The sequence below is a fragment of the Panthera tigris genome, chromosome F3 (assembly GCF_018350195.1).
Source record: "Panthera tigris isolate Pti1 chromosome F3, P.tigris_Pti1_mat1.1, whole genome shotgun sequence".
NCBI lineage: Eukaryota > Metazoa > Chordata > Mammalia > Carnivora > Felidae > Panthera > Panthera tigris.
The window spans coordinates 56,658,265-56,677,902 of NC_056678.1; the positions used below are offsets into that span (position 1 = coordinate 56,658,265).

General features: G+C 37.5%; 1 protein-coding gene and 1 long non-coding RNA gene across 3 annotated transcripts in view; one reads left to right on the forward strand and one right to left on the reverse strand.

The window, feature by feature from the left end:
- LOC107179225 overlaps nt 1–5,256 on the reverse strand; it is a 90,386-nt gene extending 85,130 nt beyond the window's left edge. The window contains exons 1-2 of the long non-coding RNA XR_001509834.2: nt 5,166–5,256; nt 4,498–4,614 (exon numbers count right to left, since the gene is read on the reverse strand). This is a non-coding gene — a long non-coding RNA (uncharacterized LOC107179225). The remainder of the gene's footprint in view (nt 1–4,497; nt 4,615–5,165) is intronic.
- Nucleotides 5,257–7,090: 1,834 nt separating this feature from the next.
- LYPLAL1 (lysophospholipase like 1) overlaps nt 7,091–19,638 on the forward strand; it is a 38,519-nt gene continuing 25,971 nt past the window's right edge. For both annotated transcript variants that reach the window (XM_015535387.2, XM_042976362.1), the window contains exons 1-2: nt 7,091–7,210; nt 12,660–12,759. In XM_015535387.2, the coding sequence (XP_015390873.2) occupies nt 7,117–7,210; nt 12,660–12,759 (194 nt within the window). In that variant the 5' untranslated portion in view covers nt 7,091–7,116. The remainder of the gene's footprint in view (nt 7,211–12,659; nt 12,760–19,638) is intronic.

Below are 19,638 nucleotides of genomic sequence, written 5' to 3' on the forward strand. Positions count from 1 at the left end.
AAATGGGCAAAGGCAGAGGGGCAAGAGGCAGCACAGCACATCTGGAGAATTCTTGGAGTTCAACATGATGAAGAAACAGAACAGGAGGCTGGTTGTCTCTGGAAATAAACAGGGAACTGAACAGTTTTTTGAAAACTGGTTTTGTGAAGTCAAACCTTATATCAGATATCAAAAATATCTTTAAAAAAATTCTGGGAAGAATCCTTTCATACAGTCTAGGCACTGGGAATATAATGATAAAAAAAATCCAGTTTGGCTTCAAGAAGATCAAAGAAATAGACACTCACTGAAATATAAATTATACCATATTTAATTTATCTTGGAAATTTAGACTTTGAGATGCATATCATACTATGATATATATACATATATAGATATACATCTATGCATATATATATATGCATATATAGATGCATATATAAAATGAGGCATTCCTATAAAAATGACCCCATTTGCTTGTTTCCAGGCTTGGATTTGCAAGAATTATCCTAAAGGACAGTGTTTTCTAAATAGGATAACTTTACTTCAAGAGTATGTAAGGCAAGACAATTCTTTGGAATGTAGAAAGAAAATATTAAAGCTTGTTGATATCTTGTTTTTATCCCACACTTTTAAATTTCTACTTTTGTTTATGTTTTGTGTCTGTATAGTTCATTCATATAATTTATAAATAAATAAATATGCACATATAAAATATGACAAAAAACTTTTTACTGATAGGGCACACATTGGAAATATTTTGGAGACAATTACCATATACTATACAAGTTAATTATTATTTTTCTCCTACCCACTAAACTGGATGACAAGGTAGCTAACACCAGGTAAACATAATTGTTTTGGTTTCATTGAGGGTATAAAGAAAAGGGGCATCTAAAAGCCTTGTTTAAGAGTGCCTGATTGGCTCAGGTGATTAACCACTCGACTTCGGCCAGGTCATAATCTCATGGTTCATGAATTTGAGCCTGCGTCGGGCTCTGTGCTGACAGCTCAGAGCCTGGAGCCTGCTTCAGATTCTGTGTCTCCCTCTCTCTCTGCCCCTCTGCCACTTATGCTCTGTCCCTCTCTCTCAAAAAATGAATAAACACTAAAAAAAATTGTAAAGCCTTTTTTGTTGGGAATTTGAATGAACCTGTGGCCATTAATCATACGTGATGTTGCTTTCAAAAACATACAAGCAAGAAGGAGGGTCACACCTGAGATCTATACATTTGTAGGGAATCCTTTAGTGAGTTCACAATACCTCTAAAGTGCATTCAAAATGGTGTGTGTGTGCGTGTGTGTGTGTGTGTGTGTGTGCACGTGCATTGGTGTCCCTTTCTTTTGAGATGGTCCTTAACTTTAGCTGAATCTTAAAGGACACCATGAACATACCCTTACCATCCTCACCATCACTGAATTAATAGACTTACCATAGAACAACATCCTTTCTTTGTGGGCTGGCTGACTGTAGTGCTCCAATCACACATGCCACATTTTAAGCAACTGGCTTCCCTGCATTATGGCTCTTTGTTTGCCTTGTCCTTTACGACCTAGCTCTTCTTTTCACTCAGTGTCATGTCAGTTTTGTCTGATTCCCACCACAAGATTTCTTGATAATGGGTTTTATTTTTTTCAAAGAATTCTGCTTCCTAAGGGAAGGTGGAAACCAGTCCTAATATTGTGATCCTGGCCCTGGCTTTGTTTCCTCCAAGTCTTGGCCCATCCACCCCTAGCTCTTCCTGGAGACTGCCAATATGGCCAATGACATTATGGCAGGTGTTGGAAGGAGTATAGAATTTCACCCTTTATTCACTCTTTTTTCCTCTAAATATAACTCAATTAAAAGCATAATTTAATTCCAACAAGTAATATTTACAATTCTTTTGTGGGTATTTCAGGAGAATACAAAGATCAATAAAACAGTTCTTGCCCTTAAGAAATTGAAACTTACTAGACCACAGGGTTAGCAGGATAAGTATTCAAACTTAGGTTTCTTACCTCAAATCTACTGCACCTTCCACCACAGAACACTCATAACTTTGTCTACAATCAGTTTAGAATTGTGTGTGGCTTTTCAGGTTTTCAACACAGAATATATATGTGTGTGTGTGTGTGTGTGTGTGTGTGTGTGTGTGTGTGTGTGTGTATCCTTAACATAGTCCACTTTGGAATAAATTGCATTTACTTTTTACATGGAAAGACTGATTTTGTATTATCTGATTATCTTTTTAAAAGATTCTTTTTAACTCTTTTTTTGCCTTTACTGGCCTTTACTAAACAACAAGAAAAAGTAGGAAGGGAGAGTAAGGTTGCTAAGTCAGTCTGTCATACAAGGAAGGAGGAAAATGATAATTGCTGATCTTTCTGATACTACTAAATAGGAGTATGTGCAGTACAATTAAGAGTTTTGAGCCATAATTTTATGAGCAGAATTAAATAGAAGAGGTACATGTATAAAAATAGCAAGTGTTCCATATTTAAACTTTCGTGATCCTAGAATCATAGAACTGGTAAGCTTATCAAGCCCTACTCCCTGATTTCACAGTTAGAGAAACACATTAAAGAGATTAAATGGCCTGTTTAATGTCACCTTGTTATTCCTAAAGCTGGAAGAAGAACTCCTTAGTACCATTTCAATATTCTTTTCATTGTATACTGTTACGATTACATATATAGTTCATCTTCTCTTAACTGAATGTATCAGGATATAGATGTTCAGACTGTATTGATAGGGAAATTACTCTTTTTGCTTTACTTCCCTGTCTATGTAATAGATGTATGGAATCCAACAGTCCCCTCAGCAAATGGGAGAGTTTGAAGATTTAACCTTCAGTGCCCTCAGGGAAACAGGATCTGGTTAGGAGTTGCTAATAGTTATTGTTCTGAATTTGAAGAGCTATCAAGGTCTACTGAAGGAGAACAAAGAATGGATTCTAGAGTACACAGGCAATATGAAGATCAATGGAGGGACCCCAAGACTACTATAAGGACTTGGAGAAAGTTGATTAAGAAATATTTCCAGAGAGTAGCTTGGGAATATGAGAACTGGTCAGGGAGGTATTCAAAAGGGAGAAAATCCCTTTACTAAATAAGAGTCACATGGCAATGCAAATAACATGTTCCGGTGTCCAGGCGTTTATACTGACCACCCAGCCTATGTTCAAAGGAGGGACTTCCACAGTCCTCACCCTGGGCCTGCACACTGTTTTGGTGGAAATTACTTTGACTGTTAATAGTAAAGCCGAAGTGACAAATACCCATGCTCCAAAACCAAAACTGCATTTAGTCTATATTTGAGTGATTCATGTGTCCACCTTCCCAGTGCTGCCTCAGCCCAGCTCACAATGCCTCAGGTGACCCATCTCTTCTAAAAAGACCCCATCTATGCCGTGCATATCTAGTAGGACTCGTGGGATGAAGTAGGGGGACTCCTCTCACCTGTACCTAAAAGGACTGTATCTAGAATGACAAATGCAAGTTGAAGCTCCCAAGAACTGAGGAGATGGCTATATTAAAGTTTATAAACTCATATAACTACTCCTTTCTAAAGAGTTTAGTTTTACTGTTTTAGAAGATATTTATAAGATACTTAAGTTTTTTCTACTTTTTCTTCCATAAATGGATATAAAGGACCTTACTTGGTTAATTCACAAAATTTAACAAATTATCTACCACTGGGCCATTTCGTTTAACGTGTATGTATTATTTACATTCATGTATTTCTCTGTCCCTTTAAATAATTCAACAGATAAAAAATGGAGGGGATACAACTTGATGCTCAAGACTGAGGAAAACAAGATGCGTAACTGTGCATTGTCTGCATGACTAATGTGAGCTTAACTGTAATCGTTTGAAAGTATCTAATATATTACTCTCAATGACTAATCTTGCAACCATTTTTTTAAAGCCAGCAAGTGTGCCCTAAAGAACTTCTAAGCTCACAGGAGGAGAGCAAACTAAATTCCAACCTTGCCATTTATATCTTTAGATTTCAGAAGATGTTGAAACCCTACAAAAAAGGAGATTATTTTTCGTTTTTATTTCGTTTACTAGATTTTCTTAGTTTAGACACTGAAGTTACCAAAAACAGGGTACATCAAATATAATGGGCAAATAGACTGTCTGAGAGCAAATGAGTAACAACAAAAAATTAAGAGCTACACAAAGAGTAAAAGAATGGCTGAATAAAAATCTTCGAGGGAGAATTTTTCCCCAAGTTCAATAGGGCAAAAGATCCACCATAAAAGAAGCAAACAACCATCCTGAAACTTAATTACATTTCAAAGTAATGCAGTTACATGAAAGGAACAAAACGTTTTTGTTCAATAGTTTGCCTACCAGATGGCATTTCTAAATATAGTAATCTAAAACCTTCTGTTTGTTCTATAAATAAAGATGAAAGGAATAGCAATAATATCTAAGCATTTAAATCACTGGGAATAAAAGAGTACTTTGATTGGGTTTAGAAAAAATCTAGTTTATTCTAACAATGATCCCGAATCTGGGAAGACTCACGTTCTAGGTGAAACTCAGAATCCCAGCCTTCCGGTATTGCTCTTCTGTCTGCTCAAAATGGGTTTCATTCACATTAAGGAACAAACCAGGAACTAATACCAGGAGACGTGGGGAAATCTGAAAACATAAGAACTCCTAATCAGTAGGGACTCTAAAGGGCTACCGTCCAAATACCAGAAGTATTTTGGGGCCTGTGTGTTGGGGGTGGGGGGGGCGGGGGAGGGTTTTTTGTTTTTGAATTAAAATAGCTGGGGTATATCCTGTCTTATTTTTGTGAGCTAATGTGTAAATGTGTAACGGTTAAGGACCTGGACTTTGGAGTCAGGCCTAATACGTGAGCCCAGGCTTTATGGGTAACTGGCAGTATGCTCTTGAGCCGGGTCTTGACTTCTTTGAGCTTCACTGGCAGAAACAGATAGCAATAGTACAGACTTCTATGGGAATTTAGTTATGACAGCACTGGGCACCCTACTAAGTCCCAATGAATTTCGGCTGTTTAGTATCACTGTTAACAATAGCGATATAGCTATATTACATTAGCTATATTAGCTGTATTACTTTAGCAAATAATTACGCTCCTGATTTTCTGCTATCTCGAAGAACACGGTGATGCGCAGCCAGGTTCTCTGGCAGTAATAGAGTTCTAAGAGTAGAACTCAACGCCTCACCTGGCACATCTCCAAGTGGTTTCTCCCAGTGTGACACTGCCCTCTTCTCACTTTGCTCTTCAAAGTTACTGAGACTTCATGTGGGGAAGGCAGGCCTGAAGACAGAAGTATTTTTTAAGAATTGGTTGTCAGAGGTCCATCCCAGTCTGTCCTTTCTAATGACTTCATTCTCAGTACTCTCAGCTGGCGATCTATAGTCTTGAGTGAAATGACTCGAAGTTCCTTTTGCATCTGGTCAACTAAAAGCATGTAGGACCATTCCCATGGACAGCATTGGTCCAACACTGTGATAGCACAGAGCTTATCTTGGCAACTGGCTCATGATGTTAAACAACTTAGCCACTTGGGAGTAGGGTGAGTACCATGAACAAATAAAAGGTAAGTTGTAATTGCTTAAATATGATGCCAACTACTATGAATGGAAGGCTGGTGTTTAATGGCACTTAAAGTTCCACTGGGTTGTTTGTTGAATTTTACACGAAGAAAGAGCCACTTGCTGGGTCTACAGACTTCAGTGTTAGAAGATGTCTATGGTTAGGTCTTCAGATAGAAGGTAGTTCCATTTATTTTTAGTATTTTAAAAACTGTGACCGGGTGCCTGGGTGACTCAGTCGGTTGGACGTCCGACTTTGGCTCAGGTCATGATATCATGGCTCGTGGGTTCAAGTCCCTAATGGGGCTCTGTGCTGACAGCCCTGAGCCTGGAGCCTGCTTCGGATTCTATGCCACCCTTGTTCTCTGCCCCTCCCCCACTCATGCTCTGTCTCTTTCTCTCCTTCAAAAATAAACATTAAAAAAATTTTTTTTAATTGTGATAAAATGTACGTAACACACAATGTACCATTTCAACCATTTTTAACGTAGAGCTCAGTGACAGTAAGGACATTCACAATGTTGTGCAACCATCATCATGATTTCCAGAAATTTTTCATCATCACAAACAGAAACTCTATACCCATGAAACAACATATCCCCATTCCCCCTTCCCCTCTGCTTTTGGTAATCCCTCCTCTACTTTCCAGATACCTCATCTAAGTGGAATCACACAATATTTGTCTTTCTGTGTCTGACTTATTTCACGTGGCATACTGTTTTCAAGGTTCATGTATGTTGTAGCACGTATCAGAATTACATTCCTTTTTAAGGCTGAATAACATTCCATCACAGGGATTCCATCTTATGTGTATACATTTCGTTTACCATCCATCCCCTGAAGGACATTTGGGTTGCTTCCGCCTTCTGGCTTTCGTGAATAATGAACACAGGTGCACAAAATACTGGTTTGAGCTCATGCTTTCATTTCTTTTGCATATATACCAGAGTAGAATCACTAGCTCATATGGTAATTGTTTAACTTTTCAAGGAAAAACTAAACTGTTTCCACAGCTGCTGCGCCATTTTTACATTCCCATCAGCAATGCGCCAGGATTTCAATTTCTCCACATCGTCACCAACATATATTTTGTTTTCCGAATAATAACCATCTTAATGGGTGTGAAACGGTACCTCCTTAGATTTGCTGTGTAAACTGTTTTTTAAAACTACAGATTTATTATAGAGCTGTCTTATTTTGCATATAAAAAGCCACACACATCCTGTTCAAGTCCCAAAGAAGGTGAAGTATGATTGTATCTGTTAAATTTTGAACAGAAAAACAGCCTTATATCTCCAAATAAAAAGGCAATCCTGACTTTCACGATGGCAGCTAAAAATCCCACAGCAAACAAATATACCCATTAGGCTTAGCGAAGCTGTCACCTTTACAATACCACCCTCAGCAAAACCAAAAACTCTCACGGAAACAGGACCTGCCTCAGATTTGACCCAGAAGCGCCACAGCACCAGCCCTACCGCGCAGGCGCGTCTTCGGGCGCGCGCCCTGCGTGCCTACGTGCGCGGGCCCGCGGGGCGGTGGAGGGGCGGGGCCCACGAAACTCCTCGGGCGGCAGCGATGGCGGCTGCGTCGGGTTCAATTCGCGTGCAGCGTTGCATGGTGTCGCCAGCTGGGAGGCACAGCGCCTCGCTGATCTTCCTGCACGGCTCAGGTGGATTACAGTTTCACGTCCTAGTTTTCTGCTTGGGAATCGTCCTCCCCTCGGGTCCCCCAGTGTTGCCCTAGGCGCTGGGCCCATTAGGGCTCGGTGGACTCGGAGAGGGCGACCCTCCTCCCTTCTCTAGCCCTGTGGCTGGGGACACACAGGCCTGGTAATCTGTTCCCAGCCTTCCCCACCGTGTGTTTCCTTTTTCTATCTTGTGGTCACTGGCCCACCGCCCTCGCTGATGGCCCCTGTGTCCCGCCCCTCGGCCATCCCTCCATCTACAATATACTCTTCTTTGCTACCCTCCCCTACCCCCACCATTGTTCTCCCTCAAGTTTAAACAGAGCAAGTTAGTAAGGTAAGTTCTCTGCTAGAGACAAATAAATTATTTAGTACTTTCCAGGGTCAGTTATTAGTGATTTGGGTTTTCAACCGCATTGGATTGTTTGCCATTGCTTTTCTTTTTCCAGTCTCCCATACTACTGTAGACATTTCAGACAGTTAACTTAATATTTATTAATACTTTCTGTGAGGCACTGCGCCAGGGCTGGAGTGCCTTTCTCCCTTTCCTCACTTTCCTGCTCCCCCTTCTTTCTTTTTCCTCTTTCCCTCTCTTGTCATTAAGCCCCCAAGATACAGCACCGAGTCAGCTCTCAGTCCCAGGGGTAAATCTCCTTGCACTGCCCGCCCTTAGTGACGTGTGCTTAATTCGGTATAGCATTTCTTCCACTCATCTGTAATTACTTATGTCTGTCTTTCTCACTTCACTTTCCCTTCCTCAAGAGTAAGGACCCTTGTTTTAATCTTTGCATCCCTAGTGCTTGGCCCAGAATAAGTTCTTGGGAAATATTTTTTTAAAGAAATGAGATGCAGCCGGTGTCCTCAGGGCGCCTACCTAAAGTTAAAAACAAAAACAATTCAATTAGTTTGAGTCAGCAGTGGACGGGAGATCACAAGATGGTACATGATTTACTGCCAAGAGAATTGTAAGGAAAAAACTGTGGTTAGGCATATTAAGGCATTTGGAAGATGAAGAGCTTGTCAGATTTGACCGAGAACGTGGGCTTTGAGCTGAGACTTTGGTAGGCGTAAAGAGATGGTGATTGGATAGTGAAGGGGATTGGAAAGGTACCGGGTGGAAACCTGGAAATGGGCTGTTGTGGGAAGTATTCTCGTTTTAAGAATGAGTCCCAATAGGCTGAAGTTTGCCCAAGGTCACTTGGCTATTACTGTGAGTGGTCATGGAATTAGGATTCGCACTCAGATCTCTCTGACTTCAGAAGGGGTAACGTGGAAAAACTCTGAGCTAGGATGTATCACTTTGGAAATAGGAAGAAACTGGCCAAACGTGTTGAAAGGGAAATTTGGCTGCTGAGATATATTTAGAAGGTGAGGTGGGGTGTCTAAGATGACACCATTGCTTTCCAATTAAGAGACTGTTACTGGTACTATTTTGGGCTCCAAGGGCGTTCATTTATAAGCATCCAGAAATTCCCCAATACCATAATCTTTTCAGTAAATAAGTTAATTATATTTTATAATAAATAAGTTATAATAAATAAGTTAATATTTTTAGGAAATACTCCTGGACATTTCTTTTTTCCATGGGTCGCTTTGCTTAACGTCTATCCTTACTCTTTTCAATTTCAAATTACCGATGTTTTCATAAATTGTAAATCCAGATTTGTACAATATAAAAGTATATATTATTTTTTTCTTTTGTACTTTGGAACAAAGAATTTATCCAAAGAATTCTAATTATGCAAATGTAATGCAATTCCTATATAGTTAGAGCTCCATTGTAGTAAATAAGACCCTTATTGAAAGTATGATTTTATATTAGACTTTACTATATGTGGTTATGTTACAGGAGATGTTTGGGTTCTGGTTACTCCAAATATGGTCAAACCAATTGTGACAATTTTACCTTGCTCTTAGAATAAAGTGCCAGCTTTTTAAAAAGCAGACCTTGTGAATGGATGAATGGATGTTGCTTTGTGGCATTAAGTTTTGCTTTTTAAGATTGAAGAAGTGAATTTAGAAGCTTTTTTTTTTTTTTTAATTTTAAAAGTCTGACCTTCTCTAGGATATGCCAGCGATAGAAGAATATAGGGGAATGTGAGTAATATATAGCTTAATCTGAGCGTTTCCTACTCCTAAAATACAAAAGTATCTTCTTTCAGGATGATAAACACAAGTAATAGTTTAATTAGCTTTGTTTAGTTTCCCGGCTTAGATTAATTCACTCTGTTGGATGCTCCTTTAATGGTATTCATATTTGTAATTACTTAATTTAAGGTCTGTATTCCACACTGCACTATAAGGTTCACACAGACCATGCGTGCCTTGCTTTCTCCTCCTGTAGTGTCTGCGAACTGAGTTGGCTCTTAGTAAAGTCACCAGTAACCTGTGTGTTGCTAAATGTAATAAACATTTTTCAGTCATCCTCTTATCTCATTATTTCAACTGTTAGCAGCAGCATTCAGTATTCTTTTTTTTTTTTTTTTTTTGAAGAGTAAGGCCAGTACAGGAAGCAACTATTAATGTTTTTTTAATGTTTATTTAGTTTTGAGAGAGAGAGACAGAGACAGGCAGGGGAAGGGCACAGAGAGAGGGAAAGACAGAATCCGAAGCAGGCTGCAGGCTGCAGGCTCCAGGCTCTGAGCTATCAGCTCAGAACCCAGTGTGGGACTCGAACCCACCAATGTGAGATCATGACCTGAGCTGAAGTCTCAGAGGCTTAACTGACTGAGCCATCCCCATCAGCATTCGGTGTTCTTGAAACACTTTCTTGATTCTTTTTACCTGTTTGCTCCTTTTGGTGTATTTTGCATTCTCTTCTATCCATTAATTTTGGGGTTCCTCAGAATTTGGTCCTATTTTTTTTTTCATTTTGTTTTTTTTCTCCCCAGCTAATGTGCATGTATGCCCAAGGATTCTGTTTTTTCCTCTCTATGGTGATATACATGTGTGTCTCTAAGTTTCCTTTGAGCTCTGGACATGTTTTTCCAGTGGCCTAATAATCACTCATTCATTAACCCATTCATTCAAGAAATATCTGTTATATGGCCACTGTGCAAGGCACTGTTCTAGGCTCCAGGCATATAGTAATGAACGAAACAAACAAAATTCCCTTCTGTCGTGGAACTTACATTCTAGTGGAGGAAATATTATAGAGCGAGTGGATAGTAGTAAATTCTAAGGGCAAGGAGGATGGGAGGTATAGGGGGTGATAATTTTAGATAAGGTGGTCAGAGTAGGTCTCACTACAGTGGTGACACTTCAGAAGTTAGACTTGAGTGAGGCAATCGTGTAGGTTTTGGGCTAGACTGTTGCAGACAGGGAAAAGCCAGGAGAGAGGGTCTGAGGTAGGTTCTCCGACATGGAACGGCAGTCAGGCGTGTTTGTCTGGAGTGAGAGGAGTAGGCCAGGATATCCAAAAGGGTGCTGGCACAGGTGGTGTGGGGCAGGGGTTGGCAAACTTTCTGTAAAGGCTCAGATAGCAACCATTGTAGCTTTTGTGGGCCATATAATGGCTTCTTTTCTGCTTCCCTCTTCTCCTTTCTTTTCCTTCATTTTTTTTTAAATGATTCTTAAAAAAATGTGAAAATTGGGGGAGCCTAGGTGGCTCAGCTGGTTATGTGTCCAACTCTTGCTTTCGGCCCAGGTCATGATCTCATGGTTCCTGAGATCGAGCCTTGTGTCAGGCTCTGCCCTGACAGCGTGGAACCTGCTTGGGATTCTGTCTCTCTCCCTCTGCCCCTCTCTTGCTTGTTCTGTCTCTTTCTCGCTCTCTCAAAATAAATAAAATAAACTTTAAAAACTGTTAAAGTCGTTCTTATGGTTTTTGTCTTCCAGCTGGCTGTAGTTTGCTCAACCCCAGGTAGAGGACTTGTATGCATTCTGAAGAGTACCTCACACTCAGCAAGTATAAACCTGCTGATTCATGCATTTCCTATCTCAGTGTGTGTAGTTCCATTGCTCACTCAGTTATCCTGGCCAAAAACCTCACCACCGTCCTTGAAACCTTCCACCATTGACCCCTCATAAGTAACCTATCGTCAATGTCTGTTAATTTCATCTCCTAAGTATCTCTGTACATTTCATTGCTAGAACCCTAACTTAAGCATGGGTCACCTGAGCAGTAGCCTCATTGATCTCCTCACGCCCACTTTTGTCCCTCCCTTCACACAGCTGCCAGAGTGCCCCTTAAAAGAGTGCCACCTTTCTGCCAAAAAGCAGCTAGCTCCGGGCTCTGAGGATTTCTCTAGCCTCATCTTGCACTCCCTGCTCTTTCTCTCAATTCTTCGACGTCATCCTGCTCCTTCCAATGAAGGATCTTCGCATTCGCCATATCTTGTCCGAGATGCTCTTTCCTTGTGCCCTTCCCTTTTCACCAGCCCGCGGACCTTAAAACTTTGTGTCGGCTTGTGTCAGTTGTGCGCTAGGCCTTATGTGAACAAATAACTCAGGGGATAAAGTGCAAAGTGACCTTTGCTCTGCAGAGCTTACATTCGGGTAATGTTATCCCTGAACTCCTTTGCTGAGGCAGTTCTGAATACCATAAACCCTGGCAGCACCAAGGGTCTCATCGCTACAGTGGTTACATTTGCCTTTAATGTTTACGTATGGTTACTCGGCTACTGTCTGCCCCTCACAATAAACTGTATACTCAGTGAGAGCAGGGACTCTTTTCTTCCTCATCTTGCCCTCACTGCCTGACACACTGATGTGAATTCATAGATATATTTTGAATTGATGTCTTAATGAACTGATTTAAAAGAAATTAAAAGTTGTCACCTTTAAAATTTCCTCTTCAGGACTACAGAAGATGGACCTATATTTTCTTCCATTTTTTTTTAATGGAAATATCCATACCTTAATTCTTGCATGGATTTTGGTTACTTTTCAGCCTTCGGGTTTATAATCATTATTTTACATCATGTAAACAGGTTATCGAAATTAAACTTAGATTTCTTCAAGTTTACAAAAGTATGCTAACTATCCCTTTGATAGATTTTATTGCTTTAACCAAGAAAAGTGTTTTAGGTTGTTCCAAGTACAAAAGTTTATATACACTTTAAAAAGTTACTCTTTTTAAGGGTGAGATTAAAAATGGCAGTGTTTAAAATCAGATAAAGAATTTTTTTTTAGAAAAAATAATTTACTTCATGTATTTGTTGCTGTTGTACCCTTAAACAAAGGAGAAACTTAAAACTCATAAAGTGATCAGTGCTGAAGTTACGAGTAAAGTAATCTAAATTATTTTTGGCTGTTTATACCTGACCAGTTAATTCATGTTGATAAATTGGTTTCTGTGCAGTTATTTTTATTTATGGAAATTTTTTTTTATTCCCTGTTCCAGCCTCTGTGTGATATGAGAGTTATAGACTGCTTTTAAATACACTGTGTTGTCAAAATGTTTTATCTTAACCTAGATTTTGTGATCCATCAGGTGATTCTGGACAAGGATTGAGAACATGGATCAAGCAGGTTTTAAATCAAGATTTAACATTCCAGCACATAAAAATTATTTATCCAACAGCTCCTCCCAGGTATGCAGTAATTTATCTCACTGCCCAGTATAACTGTAGCATAAAATGTATATAAATAGATGTACCAGCTGAATGTTCTTTAAACTTAATTGTGTATTTGAATTGGGGTACTTTTTTTCCAGAACTTTTTATTTTTTCAGTTTTATGATTCAGCCAAGTTTTGCTAGATGAATAACTTATTGCCTTTTTGTAAAGCATTCCCTGAAGCTTTTAACTTAAACTTTGTCCTAAAGAATAGTCTGCTGAACTCAGCTTCCTCTAACCCTGCAGATTGCTGTCTTTCAGATTCTCTTTTTCCCCCAAAAAAGAAACTCCAAAAGAAACTTTTTTTTTTTTACTCCAAAAGAAACTCCAAGAAGCATAAACTTTCTAATAATTTAGTTATGCCACAATTGATAAACTCTGGAAAAAGGTTTTGTGGCATTGTTTCTACACTTAAAAAATTTTGGAAATAATATTAAGCTTTTTGAATCAGTAAACCAGAATAGGAATGTGGAATTGGCTACTTACTAAATAGATTATGCAACCTATAGATGTGTTTAACAAAATGCAGAGTCATGAGATTGATATAGTTTTGAAGTCAAACCGCTTTTTATAATTATTAAATTAGCATCTCCATAAGCTTTTATCCTGAGCACATGCTTTAAACTGGGGTTTCCAAATACTTTTTTGGGTAAGCAAAATAATGTGCTGAGCTGTACAATCCACTAATTTCTCATTATCTGTTCTTGGTTTATTCTTATTAATGACACTGTGTGCTTATGCAAATGTGATTTTTATTTTTCTATTAACTTAATATTAATGAGAATCAGAACCAGAAGTTCAAGGACCCTTTTGAATGCAATTAAGGTTTTACTTACCTTAGTTGATAGAATTGAAAATGGTAGAGCAAAATAATGATAATTTTGTCATAAAATTTAAGAGTCAAAAAAAGTTATTTTAATATAATTTTAGAAGAGTTTAGTAGTTTGGTAGGGCAAATGAAAGGCCTAATGACCAGGGCGCCTGGGTGGCTCAGTTGTTTGAGCATCCTACTCTTGATTTCAGCTCAGGTCATGATCTCACATTTGTGAGATCAAGCCCCGCATCGGGCTCTGAACTGACAGCACAAAGTGTGCTTGGGATTCTCTCTCTCTCCCTCACTCTCCCTCAAAATGAATAAACATTAAAAAAAAAAAAAAAAAGAAGAAGACCTAATGACCAAGAGGTTATTTTTGTGCCGTAAGTTGAATGTCTTTGAAATGTCAGAAGAGCTTTGTTATTTGCTATTGGTTTGTAGTGAAGTTGGGAAGAAGAAAGACAATGGTATTCCTACAGAGACAGAAAAGATAAGTTCATTTCAGCCTAAATATAAGCATAATTAATAAAATTGAATGGATGATCATTGGAAACAGATTCTAGAGTCAGTACTTTTCAGTTTATGAATTTACATCATCACCAGTTTTGATATATGTTTACAGATAAGTGTATCTCAGACTTTAGGCTGGAGATAGTTCTAAGAATACAACAATCTAAGTATTGTTTGTGGGTGCTGTTGTGTTTAAGTAAAATCTAAAATCACTGAAATATTTCCCTGAATTCATAATAACTTTTTGGTATTATATATCTTAATAGTCAGTACATATTTGGACAGATCATCAAACATTTTAGACCATGCTAACCATGAAATGTAATAGGAGTTACAAATGTAAATTTAAATTTTCTTGATACCACATTAAGAAAAGAAAAAAAGAAATAAGTAAATTAATTTTAATAACATATTTTAGTCAACCCATTATATCTAGAATATTATCATTTCAACACATAATGTATATAAAATTATTAAAGTGATAATTTGCATTATTTTATTCATTCTAAATCTTTCAAATCTGGTGTGTATTTTACATGTGTAACACATCTCAATTTGAATACTGATAAATTTACATTAAATAATTGACTCAAAGAAAACAAAAACACTAATTTGAGAAGATATATGTGCTTCTATGTTTATTATTGCAACATTATTTACAATAGTCAAGATATGGAAACAACCCAAGTGCCATCAATAGATCAGTGGATAAAGATGTGGTGTGTATGTGTGTGTACACACACACACACACACACACACACACACACACACACAACCAGGAATATTACTCAGCCATAAAAAAGAACGAAATCATGCCATTTGCAACAACGTGGATGGACCTAGAGGGTATTATGCTAAGTGAAATAAGTCAGAGAAAGACAAATGCCATATGATTTCACTTACATGTAGAATATAAAAAACAAACGGGGTGCCTGGGTGGCCCAGTCAGTTGACTGATATCAGCTCAGATTGTAACGATCTCATGGTCGTGGGATTGAGCCCAGTGTTGGGATTTGTGCTGAACATGGAACCTGGTTGGGATTCTCTCTCCCTGTCCCTCCCCCACAATATGTCCCACATTTCTGCACACATGCTTTCTTTCTCTCTCTCTCTCTCAAAATAAATAAATAAACATTAAAAAAAAAAGAACAAAGAAACCAAAAACAGACTCTTAAATACAGAGGGGAGGTGGGTGGAGGGTCTGTGCCATAGATAAATGGGATTAAAAGGTACTAATTTCCAGTTATAAAATAAATAAGTCACAGAGATGAAAAGTACAACATAGGGAATATAGCCAATAATGTAATAACATTTAATGACAGATGGTGACCGCACTTACCATGAGTAATGTATAGAATTGTTGAATCATGTTGCGTTCCTGAAATGGATAGAACACTGTATGTTAGTTATACTTAAATAAAACATTATATTAAATAAACGTAAAAGTTCAGTAACTGGTTACACTAGCTACATTTTTAAATGCTCTTTAGGTATATGTGTCTAGGAGCTACCATTTTGGACAATGTAATTTTAGACTTTCAAAAGGAGTTCCCATACGTTTATAGTATGCTAGGGGCAACTGTTCTAGATCAATTCATCGTTTTTACCTAAATTTCTCATGACTGACAGTTCTTGAACTTGTAAGATTTCTTTTTTTTTAATGATGAGGTGATTTAAATTATTCATTCTCAAGCAAGGATGACTGTCCCTCAGAGAACATTTGCGATGCTGGGAGACGTTTTTTGGTGGTCACAGCTGGCGGGAGGAGCAGCATAGGAGGCTACTGGCATCTCCTGGGTAGAGGCCAGGGTTACTGCTATACACCTTCTACTGCGTGCGACAGCCCCCATGACAGTGCATTAGCCAGCCCCAAATGTCAGGGGTGCCTAGGTTGAGAAACCCTGCTTTAAATTACACCTCTGTCCCACTTAGACTAGATGATTAGTATCCTGGTTCTCTGTTAGGAAAAAAAATAATGTTGCAGTGTGATCAGCTGTTGATATTTTAGGAAAACAAACATCTGAGGTACTTAAAGTATGAATGGCATCATTGTCTTTGATTCAATACAAAAAGAAGTTGAGATTGTACCTAAGAACAGGTCTTTATGTACTAGGCTTTCTTTATTTTTAGATTTAATTACTCAAGGTCAGAAACATTAAATACAAAATTCCACTTTTCTTCAAAATTTACCCTTGATTGAGAGCATGGAATTGTGAAGTTTTGCTTCCTTGTTTTCACTAGTTCTAGGATTCCTAAGATGAAGAAATAAAAACCTCACAATTAAATACAATTTGCAATTTCCTATTAAGGAATTAAGGAGCTTTTCAAACAATTTTCAGAAAGAATATATATGTCTGCATTGTGGAGTATTACATTTCAGACCCCTATTCATGATTAGAGGTATCAAGTTAAACAGTGAAGTGAGACATATATAGTTAAGGATAGTAATGCCATTTAATTTGCAATCAATTTAAAAATCAAGTAAGTTTGTAAAATATGTTTATTGCTTTCAATCATGAATACCGGCACTCTCAACCAACCTAGCAAAGTTATTTTGTTTAAATATTTGGCAAGTTGTACATTCTGTAGCTCTGCTGTATTTCATTGGTCCTTTTCCATATTGGAAATCCAATGTCACATGATCAAGGACTACCAATGGCTCCAAACCTTTTGACTTTGTGATCTTCTAAATGTTGGAAGGGCTCTCATAACAAGCAAGTATTACAAGCAAGAACTGGTTCAATATTTTACCATATTAGAAAATCTGTTTCAACATTACTGTGAAATCATTTTTCTTTTAGTCTGTGATAGTGCAGATATCAGCAAGTTTTAATTCTAGTTGTCTCAGAAACCCAGAGCAATTAGAAACTTTATTCGTTTTAATAAATTTTATTTTTAATTTTAAAGCATGAACCACATCTCTGTTGACTGAGGATTTTGCAATCTGAGTTCATCTTACATCTTATTGCAGTTTTGGTTGGTGCCATTTTCCTTCTGTTTTAATGTATTTCAAGATTATTTTTACTCAAGTACATAGGTATTAAAGGCATTGTATTGAAGTAGTTAAGACATCAGATAGTGTTTACAATTCAATAATATTTTATTATCTTGTTGTATTGGAATTGGTGATGATGCTTTCTTAGTTTCATGGTGAATTAAAATGTAATACATTTTAAGGGTTTTCATACTTTTAGGCTTACTCTTCTGTCACACGAATTATCATTTCTTAGTTTTTTCCCATGAAATTATATTTGGTAGTTATGTATTCTCTCCTATTCACAATCTGGCCTCTTTTTGGTATCCCTTTTCCACACTGTTCAGAATGTCCAGCCATAATGCCCTTAGATATTAGGACTATTAGTGGTGATAGTGTATAAATATAGTTAATAAAAATTTGTCCTAGAGGAACATTTTGGCCTTAAAGCCAATTCCTTTTTGTTTAGGGGATTAATTCTCCTAAATTGTATTCTAAGAATAGACAGTTTGCATCATTACCAGCAGTGTATCAGGATACCCATTTCAACTAACACTTGCAAGCATTCATTTATTTTAAAAACAGATTCTAATTTTATTACTGAGAGTCTCTAACAGTTAACAGCTATCCAATAAACAGTGCTTTCAATATCACTAATTCAGCTTAGCTGTTTACTCACCTAATATGTTTAGATAAGAAGAGAGCTATGTGATTTTTCTTCCCTTGTACACTTAAAATTCTTTTTTTTTTCTCTTTATTTTTTTAAGTTTATTTATTTTGAGAGAGAGAGAAAGAGAGAGCAAGCACGAGCGAGGTGGAGCAGAGAGGAAGAGAGAGAATCCCAAGCAGGCTCTGTGCTGTCAGTTCAGAGCCCAGTGCAAGGCTGGATCTCATGAACCACAAGGTCATGACCTGAGCTGAAATGAAGAATCAGAGGCTCCATCAACTGAGCCACCCAGGTGCCCCCCAACTCAGAATTCTTTAAATATTTTTTCTTGATCACAAAATTGTTGTCTTTACAATGATATCTACTTTATAATTTAACAGCCTCTTAAAAGGTAACAAACTAAAAAGAAAAACATAGAGAAGTATCAAAACAGGAACAGAGTACTAATCTGTCAATTGATTCTGAGGTTCATTAATGGATATAAGCTTTGGAAATATATGTATAGTCACATTTATGTGTTATTCATTTTTTGTGCCATTTATATTTAAATGCATTACATATAAATAAAAGTAAAGGTTATGTTACATTGAGTGACAAAAACAGTAATAAGTAAACAATAAATCTGCTTGTTATTCCTTCTGATTACTTTGAATTAACATTCTGATATGTGCTATATACAATGTGGAATCTTTGAGAAACCAATACTTCGGTTAAGGAGGAAAAGTGAAGACTTTTAGAAATATGTCATCTAGTGGTGCCTGGGTGGCTCAGTCGGTTAAGCATCTGACTTTGGCTCAGGTCATGATCTCGTGGTTCATGAGTTCGAGCCCCACGTCGGGCACTGTGCTGACAGCTCACGGAGCCTAGAGCCTGCTTCGGAATCTGTGACTCCCCCTCTCTCTTTGTCCCCTCCCCATCTCATGCTCTGTCTCTCAAAAAGTAAATAAACGTTAACAAAATTTTAAAAAAATATATGTCATCTAATTCCTATTTAAAGTAAAATTGTTAAGGCTGTCAATGAAGAATTCATCAGTTCTGGGTCTTAATTTTCACAGGTCTAAAATGAACAGATTGGATTAGACTCTAAAATCCCTTACAGTCATTAACTTTTTGAATTTTAGTTCCCTTCAGATTTTATGCAGTGTAGATAAGAACCAGTAATGTAATACTCAGATTTTTTGCTGCAGTGTTAGACCAGTAGGTCAGAGAACTATCCAAAATAAGTAGCCTATTAAGGATAGATGGAATTACTGTGGTACAGTAGTTAAGAATCTGATCTCTGGATTAGGCAGACCTATGTTTGAATCTAGATTTCTCTATTTAATGCTCTAAGATCTTGAGCAAGGTATTTCACTTCTCTAATGGTGTCCCAGTTTCCTGAAGTGCAAAATGGAGGTCATAATTGTATCTACCTCAAGGAGTCATTGTGAGAATATATAATGTTATTGAATATGTATGTAAATTTCTCAACATGATGTCTGACATAAAATAAGCACTCAATAAATGTTATTAATAGTAGTCTATGATATCCTTGTGGCAGGATGTAGAAATATTATCCAAAGAATTAATTACTGATAGTCCTTGAAGAAATTTTCCAGACGTATGTTTCTGGGTTATATTTTCAAGGACTATTTGAGTTAGTTTTATTTTCATACACGTGAGTATTATTTTCACACTGTTCAAATTTCCAGGTGATGTAAAGCTGAGAAAAATAATATATTGAATAACAAAGTAGAGATCTGAAATGATCTGATAGTCTAGAATAGAGTCAGCAAACTACAGCCTGTGGGTTAAATATGGCCAACCCCCTATTTTTATAAATAAAGTTTTATTGGGATACAGCCACACTCTCATTAACACGTTGTCGCTGGTTACTTTTGTACTATAAAG